Source organism: Anticarsia gemmatalis, chromosome 18 (genome assembly GCF_050436995.1).
Source record: "Anticarsia gemmatalis isolate Benzon Research Colony breed Stoneville strain chromosome 18, ilAntGemm2 primary, whole genome shotgun sequence".
NCBI lineage: Eukaryota > Metazoa > Arthropoda > Insecta > Lepidoptera > Erebidae > Anticarsia > Anticarsia gemmatalis.
In genome coordinates, this window is record NC_134762.1 from 8,923,873 (window position 1) to 8,935,055 (window position 11,183).

Consider the following 11,183-nt stretch of genomic DNA (forward strand, 5'->3'; position numbering starts at 1 on the left):
ATCCTCAATTTAACATACCTTCCGAAATACGGAGGAACTCGTTATGTATAAGACGATCACCCATCCACAGAACAACCTCAGCAAGCGTAGCTTAATTTCAGAGATCGATGCGTGCGGCTGTTGTTTACTCAGCCACGAGCTCCTCTAGCGGTAATAAAAGTATTTTTTTCTATGTGGACAATGACCGCGCGTCGTGAAGTTGTGTTTATTGGAGTGGGCACGCGCCCCTCTCTTGCGTGCTGTGTTTATTAATCGACAGTCAAATTCAATATTATAGTCCAGTCATTTAAGCTTAAATTAGGTAAGAATCTCGGAATTCGAGATACCCAGTTGTAAATCTGTAAATACTTGTATATTGACATCCTAAAAGTTGTCTCAAAACCTACATATGGTAGGGTGTACGCAACTATAAAATTTCATGGTCAAAGGTCACAAAAACTGTTTTTTTGCGCTTTTTTTGTAAATATCTCATTTCCTTTGGAATTTTTGCTATTTGTATTCATTATCAATATTGTACAGTATAAAATTCTCTACAAATTTTGTTTGAAAACATCTTTTTTACGGTGAACCGTTGTCGAGTATCGATATGTAGGTTTTGAGACAACTTTTAGGGTGTCAATATACAAGTATTTACAGATTTACAGCTGGGTATCTCGAATTCCCAGGTGAACTTACTATAATGACTGGACTAATTAAGTAACATATTTCAAACTCCCTTTTTACCTAAGAACACTCTAAGTCTGTCAAACTGTCTATACGCCGGTTTAAACGGTGGGTGTAAACGGTACTTTTAACGATTGACCTAAGAAAGATTAGATAAGTTAATATAAATATAACTGAATGGCTAAAATGTATTTTATTGTATCATCTGTATTGGAGAGCAAAATGCGTGTGTTTATGTTACTGGCTGTTTGCTATGCAGCTGTCTCAGGTATGGAAATTATTTCTGAACTATGTCGATTTGTACCAAGTTACATTGACATGCCTACAAACTAAGTGTTAAAAGCCAACTGTATCTACCCCCTCGTCTGTGAAGCGGCTTCCGGTCGGTCTTGCAAATGCCGCATCTGTGGAGCGACCGGTCGCGAAAATTTCACCCCTACTGCAAGGGGTAGTTTTTTTTTCATATTTAGGGGTTTATATATAGTTCCCTTTTTAAATCTTACGAAGGCTTCATAAGCAACCAAAATTTTGTTACTGGACCAAGATTTCGGCCGGTACATGTCATTTAAATATCGTAATTATCGATTGAATCGGACGGATCGGATTGTCGGATCGAACCCACTAAATCGGCTCCACAGACAAGGGGGTGCGTCTAATTTAGACATCCACAGACGATAGGCCAGATAAATAGCGTAACTACATTACTGAATTCAACTAAATTACTAAATTCTGTAATACCGTAAAGGTTTCATTTTCAACATTTTTAATACTTTACTTTAATTGATCTAATTGTTTAACATTGCTTTTCCAGCTGTCCCCTTCAATTCTCAGAGGATTGTAGGTGGTGAGGTGACCACTATTGACAATTACCCGTCCATGGTAGTTATTCTTCAAGGCTGGGATTCTGTGAATTTTCATCAATTATGTGGTGGTACCATCTTGAATCAACGATCTATTCTCACTGCCGCTCACTGTTTTCGGTAAGTATATAAACAACTAGCTGACTTAGCTTTTGTCACATAAGAGAGAATGGGTCATAATTTGCCCCGTTTTTGAAACATTTTTTACTGGTACTCTGCTCCTATTGGTCGTAGCGTGATGATATAAAGCCTAAAGCCTTCCTCAATAAATGGTCTATTCGACACAAAAATAATTTTGCAATTCGAACCAGTACTTCCTGAGATGAGCGCTTTTAAAAAGAAACAAAAATACTCTTCAGCTTCATAACTAAAGATTTATGAGCAGATCGATCTATCGTCAAACATGTGTAGTTGATCTGGACTAAGTATGGCTAGACATTGTAAATGCACAGTGAAAAGGTTTAATATAGAAATAAGACACGAAAAAAAACAACTGTCATAAATATAAAGACATCTTTTTCTCTTTTTCAATTTTGCCATCATATGCATCCTTTCTTAATAAGTACAGACAAAATTCCTCTATCAACCTGATAATTCTTTTATTTTTTCAGCCCACTGACTGTCTCAATATACCGCGCTCGCGTCGGTTCAACATTCGCACACAGCGGAGGCACGCTCCACGCTGCCAGCAGTCTCATAATCCATCCTGACTACCGGACAGACCATGACATCGCTCTGATGCATACTGCCAGTCCCATTGTGTACAGCGACGTCGTACAACCAGCTCCTATCGCTGGTCCCAACTATCAGCTACTAGGTGATGAAGAAGTCTGGGCTACTGGATGGGGTGCTATTTACGTAAGTATATGTTATTTTACTGTTAATAGACATATAACGGCAAAAAAATATGCAGGTGTGACTGTAAAATCTGGGGAGCTAAGGAAGAATTACGAGACAGATTCGAAGACGATGACACTTTACTAGCTGTACGAGCACGAACCTTCGCACATTATATGTATACTTTTTTCCAATATGCCCATAATATATACCATAGCCAATAGGCGCCCGTAGCCAGTTGCGCTCACCCGTCGGTAAACGATCTGTGGGTTAAGCAAACCTTGGCGCGGTCATTCCATAGATGGGTCACCACATAGTGGTTTTCGAGCTGGGCGTCTCCGTGCTACGGAGGGCACGTAAAAAGTCGGTCCCGTTTGTTGTCAATTAAGATAACAGTCGTTAAGCCACGTCAAAGGCCTTTCGGGCGGCTTGAACAACTTTGACACTAGGTTGACCACTAACCATACGATTAGTAGTAGTAGTCCAATAAGCATCTTATGTGCAGAATAATCTCTTACTTACATATTTTTTATACTTTACAGGAAACGGGACCTGTATCTGAAGAACTGCGACACGTTCAATTCTGGACTATCGACCAAGATATCTGCCGTGGAAGGTACAGCGATGACCTTGGTGACAACTACCTGTGTGTTGGCTGGCTGGATGTGGGTGGTCGTGATCAGTGTCACGGTGACTCTGGTGGTCCCGTCTATCATCATGGTGTAGTTGTCGGAGTATCTCATGGAGGAATAGGATGTGCCTCTCCGATCTACCCTGGCCTTAATATGAGAGTCTCATATTACTCCAACTGGATCCAGGCTAACGCTTAAGATTTTTAAATAAATTGAGAAATGTTTGAAGATGATGAAAATCGTTTTTTGTTTATTTATCACTAGCTGACCCGCGTAACTTTGCTTGCGTCACATAAGAGAGAATGAGTCAAATTTTCCCCGTTTTTGTAACATTTTTTACTGGTACTCGGCTCCTATTAATTGTAGCGTGATGATAGATAGCCTATATCCTTCCTCGATAAATAGACTATCTAACACTGAAAGAATTTTTCAAATCGGACCAGCAGTTCCTGAGATTAGCGCGTTCAAACAAACAAACTCTTCAGCTTTATAATATTAGTATAGATAAGTATTTTTTAACCCCTAACTGTTCCACTGTTGGGCAAGGGTCTCTTTTCAAACGGAGAAGGGAATATATATATAAGACAAGTAAGGTATCTGGGTGAAATATGGCCACATACCATTGTTGCGAACTTCATGCATGTTTTACTTTAACTGACACTAGGCGACTAGCAGGGCGCTGGAAGGGTTGACAGGTACGCTGTTTAGATTCATGCGACACTTGCTACAATTAATGGTCGCGTTATAATATTTCGTGTTTGGTTTGTATATGGTCATATTTTTTGGCCACATATGACCCAGGTATCTTAGTATACATTTTAAGTAATGTCTTCTATAAATTGCTTAAAGGAAGTGTCCCGCAAGAACTGTTGCGTCAATTGGGTCACAATTATTATTGTTCCACATCTGTATAGATTACATCACTTCTAATCTTTAGCAGATTCTGATAACTAAGCGATTAGCAAGTTAATTGATATAAACAAGGCACCGTTCCCATTATGTTGAACCGATACACATACCAATATTGAACTTAAACTGAACCACTTCCAACGCGGTTTTTATTTCAATGGGTTTTAAAAATATCTGTATTATTATTATTGACTAGAAGCCATCCGCGACTTCATCCGTGTGGAAATCTTTCCCGTGTAAATCCCGATATAAAGTAGCCTATGTGTTATTCTGGATTTTCAGCTACCTACATCCCAAACATCGTAATCGGTTCAGTAAGTAGTATTTGTGTGAAAGAGTAACAAACATTCATACATATTCACTAACTATCGCCGGATTTGAAATCTAATTGGACACTTTGCATGTAGAAATGACTAATATTTCTAAAAAAATCAAATTTCTATGACCCGACAAGTGGTTGAATTTTTTTTCGATGTACAATTTCTTCTTCTTCCTTTTCCTTAATTTACGTCTGGGCGCAAATATTGGAAATCTGGTTGGCGCAGTGTATACGTGGCTTATGAGAATTCTAAGAAAGATAAGATTAAGTTTTCAATATAAATGTTGTTGGGATGTCAAAATCTTATTTTTTGTATTATTTTTATTGGAGGGGAAAATGCGTGTGTTTATTTTATTAGCTGCTTGCTATGCAGCTGTCTCAGGTATGAGTTCTTTTTTATCGTGTTACATGTTTATATTTTTTTTATTAGGCAACTCTCACGCGGTCATGTGAAAACTAAGCAGAGCTTGGACTATGGCAACCAAATAACTTATAAACATACTTATTTACTTACTACTACTAAAAAGTAAATAATATTAAGAACACTCTTTTCAATTCTTCTTCACCGTTTGTCGAAATTAATGCTTTACATCATTTATTATTTATTTTACATTTCTTTCACTAGCTGTCCCCTTCAACTCTCAGAGGATTGTGGGTGGTGAGGTGACCACTATTGACAAGTACCCTTCCATGGTAGTTATCCTTCAAGGCTGGGACACTGTGAATTTTTATCAAATATGTGGTGGAACCATCTTGAATCAAAGATCTGTGCTCACTGCCGCTCACTGTTTTGAGTAAGTATTGTATTAATTAAATATTTATTTACTGTAGCAAACTGTAACCAATCTAGTGTTCAACTAAAATAATATGGAATTTTTCAATAAGTTGTCTTGAAAAATGAATAAAAATATACAAAAACATTTTCTACTAAACTAGTTTGCCGATATCTTGAAATTCTTGACACAATCTCATTTCGACGATTTGCATAACTGCACGTTTGGCGCAGTGGTTTCAATGGTCACGTTGGTCATGGTTAATTTATTAATATTTGTATGTATTTAGAAGTATATCAGTAAGTTTATCAGTTGTCTGGTTAGCATAGTAAAAGCTCTACTTAGTTTGGAATCAGATGACCGTGTGTGAGTTCTCCAATAATATTTATTTATTTAACAATAAGAAGCCCGTAATTTAATTCAAATTTAACTATAATATCCTATTTTTAATTCCTTCAAATTTTGCTTGGTTGACTTAAAATTTCTATTTTTCAGTCCCCCTACTGTCTCATGGTACCGTGCTCGCGTCGGCTCCACATTCGCTCACAGTGGAGGTACACTCCACGTTGTAGGCAGTTTCCTCTTCCATCCTGACTACAATTACTTTGACCATGACATAGCTTTGATGCGCACCGCCAGTCCCATTGTGTACAGCAACGTCGTACAACCAGCTCCTATTGCTGGTGCTAACTATTTTCTTGGAGATAACGAAGTGACGTGGGCTACTGGATGGGGTACTATTTATGTAAGTACAGTCTAAGATATCGTCAGCCTAGCTTATCTTCCAACTATATTGGACTCGGCTTCCAGTCTCACGAATATTTTACATGGAGCGACTGCCTATCGGACCAACCTAGTAACCTGGGTTATAACACGATACCCTTCAGTAAGACTGGTTGTCAGACTTTCGAGCTCCTGCCTACTGTTAATAGCTGTCAAAGGTCTTTGGAAATGACAGCCTGGACCCACAATTTATCGTGTCTTACGAAACATCATAAATATAAATAAATAGATATCATCATGTACATGGAAGAGCAAAACAGTTCAAAGTCGGCAAGCGTTGTTTAACCTAAGAGATCGATCCGTGCAGCTGTTGTTAACTAAGCCACGAGCTCCTCAGGTACATTATTGGATAATACCACTATAGAATGTGCATCACAAAATTGTGCGCCGTGGTGGTTGCTTGGGTGAAGGCGCGTAGGTTAAAAAAGCAGAAGCATATACGAGTAAAGTCCATAACTTTGTCAGGTCAACCGGACCACTATACCTACTTCCTGCATTAACCACACATTTTAATCTGTGGCTCCACTCCATTTTGTGTTCAGGGTAGCAGATTACCTACTCTACGCGGAATCACATACACTAACTTATTATAATAGAACTCCATATACGTGAAAACTTCGACTAACTTTATTATTTTATTTCACAGTTAATGGGACCCAGGTCTGAAGAACTCCGTCACGTACAATTCTGGACCATCAACCAGACAATTTGTCGGGAAAGGTACCGTGGTACTCTTGGTGACAATTTCTTGTGCGTTGGTTGGCTTGATGTTGGTGGTCGTGACCAGTGCCATGGTGACTCCGGTGGTCCCGTCTACCATCATGGTGTGGTCGTCGGAGTGTCTCATGGAGGAACGGGATGCGCTTCCCCCCTATACCCTGGTCTCAATATGAGGGTCACACACTACTCTAACTGGATTCAAGCTAATGCTTAAGATTAAATAGATAAATAAAAATTACGTGTAAAGAGAACTTTGTTTCATTTTCAAATACGAACTCTGAATTAATTGTTTAAACGACCTGTAATGTTTTATAGTAGTAATAGTTCAATTAAAGTATCTTTATCTTTTAAACGTATGTTTGAAAAAAGTTACTTACGTTTGGATTTTGAGTATCAATATCAATCGATATATTTACTAGTTTTTAGGGTTCCGTACCCAAAGGGTAAAAACTATGATTATAATTACACTTCTGATAATTACAACATAAGGAATCAAAAGCCTCTGCTATGTACATTGTACAAGAAGAAAAGAAGTTGTTGTACATAAGCAAAAGTTGCATCATTCCTAAGCTAACAAATTTTCTAGTATGTTTTAAACGTACGTTATAACAGTAGTTTAATAGTATCACCGTTAGCATCTCAGAGAACATTCCATTTCCTCTACTTAATAAGATCAAAAGAAATCAATCAAATAATCTGATTCTCTTAATATTATAATCATTATACAAATACATTTTTCAGATAACACATGATTAATTGTTGATCTAAACAAGAACTGGAAATACCCAATTGAAAATTATCTGTGAATTTCGATTGCTACTGATACTTACTAAGATATGATAACTAAATTGTTACTTAGGCTTCAGTTTCCTGTCTACTAGGTTTCTCTGGTTTACCTACATTTTTCGGGCGTGTGCGAATGGCCGGCGCGGCGTTGCGTGCGCGTCGAAAGTTTGACTTTTAAAATGTACTACAAAATAGTTTTTACGACGCCCGCTAGAGGCGCTGTACCAATTGTCATAACTTTTATTTCGATAGCCAGCCAGTTGTCGGTAGTCGATAGAGGTAGAGAATTGTGATACTAGTTAAGCAATATACTTCTTAATATTACTGTGCTTTGCAGCAGTGTTTGTTTTACTAGTCAAAAAAGTAGGTATATTATGTTTGTTATTTCTTAGAGGTTCTTATTCTAGATCATAATGCGTAAATATTAATAAATGAATCATCTCGAGCGTAGCTGGGGGCATAAGATAGTTTTACTGTAATGTAATGTTTTGAACTAACAATTATTAATTTAATCTCGTTATGATACACAAATCTTATTAATCTTTATGCAAGTAAGGTATATTTTTTCTTAGAATAGAATATTATTGAGTCGTAATCTGTTTGGCTACTGGTGACAAGTCATCATGAATTGCCTTTAAGTCAGTCAGTTGCTATCAATGATAAGCAACAAGTTTGGTTAAGACATGTTTGGTGCGGTCAATTTACGGACAGATGACTAAACTTAACTTAAGTACAATAAATTTAGATTTTAGAGCATCATTGACCCAGAAGAGTATGCAGTCTTTTGCTACAACTGCTAGAAGATATGTTGCATCAAAACTCTTAACCAGTCAACACTACTATTGACTAGCAAAATCAACCCAAACTACTTTTGACCAGCCTGTTCAGTTACAGGATAGGACAGAATATTTTTAGATTAAATTAATCGTACATGACGTCGCTTTCTACTAAGTGGTCGACCTATAGCGACACAGCTACGCAAAGTAAGGTTAGCTTTCATATGGGTATATTATTTAAATAAGATCAAAAGTTCAATAGCATTTATTTTTAAACACACAATCTTATCCGTTAGCCTGGATCCAGTTGGAGTAGAATGACACCCTCATGCTGAGAGCAGGGAAAATAGGAGAAGCGCATGCATTCCCTCCATGAGTGACTCCGACGACCACACCGTGGTGGTAGACGGGACCACCGGAGTCGCCATGGCACTGACTTACACCACCAACATCAAGCCAGCCAGTGCACAGGATATTGTCGCCCATGTTAGTGCGGTATCTTTCACCACAAATATCTTGGTTGATAGTCCAGAATTTAACGTGACGCAATTCTTCAGATCTGGGTCCCATCATCTAAAAAGTAAAAAAGTATGTAAGTAAGAGATTAGCTGCCTTTACAAACACGCTCTATCGCGCATGAAACAACAATCGCGCGTGTAAAGGGTGTGTGAGGGGAAGGGAAGAGCGCGCGCCGCGCTCATCTGTCAAGCCTGCAAAGAAAATCGCGAGTTAAGAACGCACCGTTATTCCCGTGCGTAATCCTGTTCGCTCCTAAGAAAGCGCGAAAGAGCGTGTGTGTAAAGGCGGCCATTATCATGTGTACACTAAGATGCTTATTGGCAAAAAGTACACAACGTGCGAAGGCTCGAACAACTCGTAAGGTGTCAAGGACTCCAGATTTGTCTCTTAATTCTTCCTGTTTTAGCTCTCCAGAATTGACAGTCACATCCTACAGTGCTTATTTCTATCTCATCTTATGTTTATCAACAGTACAATGTCATATACTTACGTAAACAGAGCCCCATCCAGTTGCCCATGTTTCTTCATTGTCTCCCAGGAAATAGTTGGGACCAGCGATAGGTGCTGGTTGAACAACGTCGCCGTACACAATGGGACTGGTTGTGCGCATCAGAGCGATGTCATGGCCTGTCCGGTAGTCGGGATGGATAATGAGACTGCTGACAGTGTGGAGTGTGCCTCCGCTGTGTGCGTATGTGGAACCGACGCGAGCGCGGTACCATGAGACAGTCGGTGGGCTGCAAAAACAAAAGAAATATAGGTATTGAGAATCAATGTCTTTCACTGTAAAGAAAATTGAGAGAATATATTGTCACGGTACGTTTTTTCTGCAGTTTTTGGTCGAGTGTCTTGTTTTTGAACCCAAACTTAACCAGTCATCTAATATGCTCCGAAAATCCACTAAATAATTTGTGTTTGACAATAGATCGATCTAAATTAGCATATGGTTCCTTCAAACAATACTTACTCAAAGCAGTGAGCGGCAGTGAGAACAGATCTTTGATTCATGATGGTACCACCACATCCTTGACGAAAGTTCACTGAATCCCAGGCTTGAAGAATAACTACCATTGACGGGTATTTGTCAATAGTAGTCTCCTCACCACCTACTATCCGCGGAGAGTTGAAAGGAACAGCTAGAAAAGAAATGTCAAACAATTAGTGAGAGCGATGAAAAAAGTATATCTTCTTCTTCATAATGTATGGTTAGTGGTCAACCTAGTGCCAAAGTTGTTCAAGCCGCCCGAATGCCTTGAACATGGCTTAACGACTGTTATCTTAGTAAACAACAGCCGGGACCGACTTTTTACGCCCCCTCCGAAGCACGGAGACGCCCAGTTCAAATACCACTATGCGGTCACCCATCTATAGAGTGACCGCGCCAAGGGTTGCTTTACCCACAGATCGTTTACCAACCGGTGAGCGCAAATGGCTATAGGCGCCTCTAAAAAAAAAAAGTATAAAAAAAATGGAAAAGGAAGCCTTTCTTTTTGATAAAAACGCAGCAGTATCAATCCTGACGTGTATTACTGAATTTTCTGTTTTAAAATCTTCAGTTAGGTTAAATATCAGTTGATACAGTTGGCTTTTAACACATGGTGGCTAAGTTAATATAATATTGTACAAATCTATGTGGCTCAAAAATATACCTGAGACAGCTGCATAATAAACAGCTAGTACCATAAACACAAGCATTTTGCTCTCCAGTACAGGTGATACAATAAAATACATTTACGCAATTCAACAATATTTATATTAACGTATCTTATCTTTCTCAGGTCAATCATTGAAAGCACCGTTTACACTACACTTCCGCCGACTCTTTTAAAACCGGCGACCGTTTGAGTGTTGAAGACGGAAAATTGAAGTTGGATCCGAAATTCTCGCGTGTTTTTTAAAAACCTTCGCCGCCGACCTAAATGGGCATGGATATATTAAAATAATAATCGCTAGCTTTAACGCGGAAGGAAGACATTTAGATAAACTCTTGCCTCCCTAAGATTTCTTTAAAACGGTCTTTGAGGTATTGCAGCGTGGACTCAGGCCAAAAATCGGCTGAAAGTAAAATCCATAACTTTTATAAATGCTGAGCGAATGGGTGACCAGCAAAGCCACGCCTTTCCCTGTTATCGTATTATTTAGTTAGAACTGAAGGCAAAATATCCGCCGAATATATTATATTATGCATGCTTTTTACCGGACTTGTTGATATCGCCGGTTCGGTGTAGTGGAAACGGGGACTTATATCATTTTATCAATAATTTTGTTAATCGTTCAGATATCGATAACATAATATGATTAGAATTGATTCATCTAACAGATAACTTTAATAGTATACGGGAATTAACGCGAACACGTTATTTACCTTGAAAAGCCTGACGTTTCGGCACAGGTTGCACTTGCTCTGGTCGCCAGCTTTTCAAGGTATAATGCCATTTTGCTAGGTAAGTTGGACGGTGTCACCGATTCCGATCCTCGTTCAGCCAAAAATATTGTACTTAATTATACTGCCAAGATATTTTGAGCTAAAGAATGGAAGCTATAGTCAGGAAATCATAAAAAATGACACCGTCGTGTTTCTAATTAAAACAAAAGTTCACATCGTT

The 11,183-nt window shown here is 38.6% G+C and overlaps 3 protein-coding genes across 3 annotated transcripts; 2 read left to right on the plus strand and 1 right to left on the minus strand.

The window, feature by feature from the left end:
- Positions 1–885: 885 nt before the first annotated feature.
- On the plus strand, positions 886–3,190 carry LOC142980775 (trypsin, alkaline C-like). Its single transcript, XM_076126353.1, has 4 exons — positions 886–931; positions 1,475–1,643; positions 2,135–2,381; positions 2,903–3,190. The coding sequence occupies exons 1-4, from the start codon at positions 886–888 to the stop codon at positions 3,188–3,190; spliced, it is 750 nt and encodes a 249-aa protein (XP_075982468.1).
- Positions 3,191–4,556: 1,366 nt separating this feature from the next.
- LOC142980776 (trypsin, alkaline C-like) lies at positions 4,557–6,710 on the plus strand. The gene is made up of 4 exons (XM_076126354.1): positions 4,557–4,602; positions 4,846–5,014; positions 5,489–5,738; positions 6,423–6,710. The coding sequence occupies exons 1-4, from the start codon at positions 4,557–4,559 to the stop codon at positions 6,708–6,710; spliced, it is 753 nt and encodes a 250-aa protein (XP_075982469.1).
- Positions 6,711–8,317: 1,607 nt separating this feature from the next.
- LOC142980604 (trypsin, alkaline C-like) lies at positions 8,318–10,289 on the minus strand. Its single transcript, XM_076126077.1, has 4 exons — positions 10,227–10,289; positions 9,545–9,713; positions 9,068–9,314; positions 8,318–8,631 (listed from the first exon to the last, which is right to left on the minus strand). The coding sequence occupies exons 1-4, from the start codon at positions 10,270–10,272 to the stop codon at positions 8,344–8,346; spliced, it is 750 nt and encodes a 249-aa protein (XP_075982192.1). The 5' UTR covers positions 10,273–10,289; the 3' UTR covers positions 8,318–8,343.
- Positions 10,290–11,183: the final 894 nt, after the last annotated feature.

Excerpts from the sequence above, each read along its gene's own strand:
- LOC142980775 (XM_076126353.1), top strand. The coding sequence starts at position 886 with ATGCGTGTGTTTATGTTACTGGCTGTTTGCTATGCAGCTGTCTCAG. Across the intron at positions 1,644-2,134 it reads ACTGCCGCTCACTGTTTTCG|CCCACTGACTGTCTCAATAT; the intron begins GTAAGTATATAA and ends TTATTTTTTCAG. Across the intron at positions 2,382-2,902 it reads CTGGATGGGGTGCTATTTAC|GAAACGGGACCTGTATCTGA; the intron begins GTAAGTATATGT and ends TATACTTTACAG.
- LOC142980776 (XM_076126354.1), top strand. The coding sequence starts at position 4,557 with ATGCGTGTGTTTATTTTATTAGCTGCTTGCTATGCAGCTGTCTCAG. Across the intron at positions 4,603-4,845 it reads TTGCTATGCAGCTGTCTCAG|CTGTCCCCTTCAACTCTCAG; the intron begins GTATGAGTTCTT and ends TTCTTTCACTAG. Across the intron at positions 5,015-5,488 it reads ACTGCCGCTCACTGTTTTGA|TCCCCCTACTGTCTCATGGT; the intron begins GTAAGTATTGTA and ends TCTATTTTTCAG.
- LOC142980604 (XM_076126077.1), bottom strand. The coding sequence starts at position 10,272 with ATGCTTGTGTTTATGGTACTAGCTGTTTATTATGCAGCTGTCTCAG. Across the intron at positions 9,714-10,226 it reads TTATTATGCAGCTGTCTCAG|CTGTTCCTTTCAACTCTCCG; the intron begins GTATATTTTTGA and ends TTTCTTTTCTAG. Across the intron at positions 8,632-9,067 it reads CTGGATGGGGCTCTGTTTAC|ATGATGGGACCCAGATCTGA; the intron begins GTAAGTATATGA and ends TTTACTTTTTAG.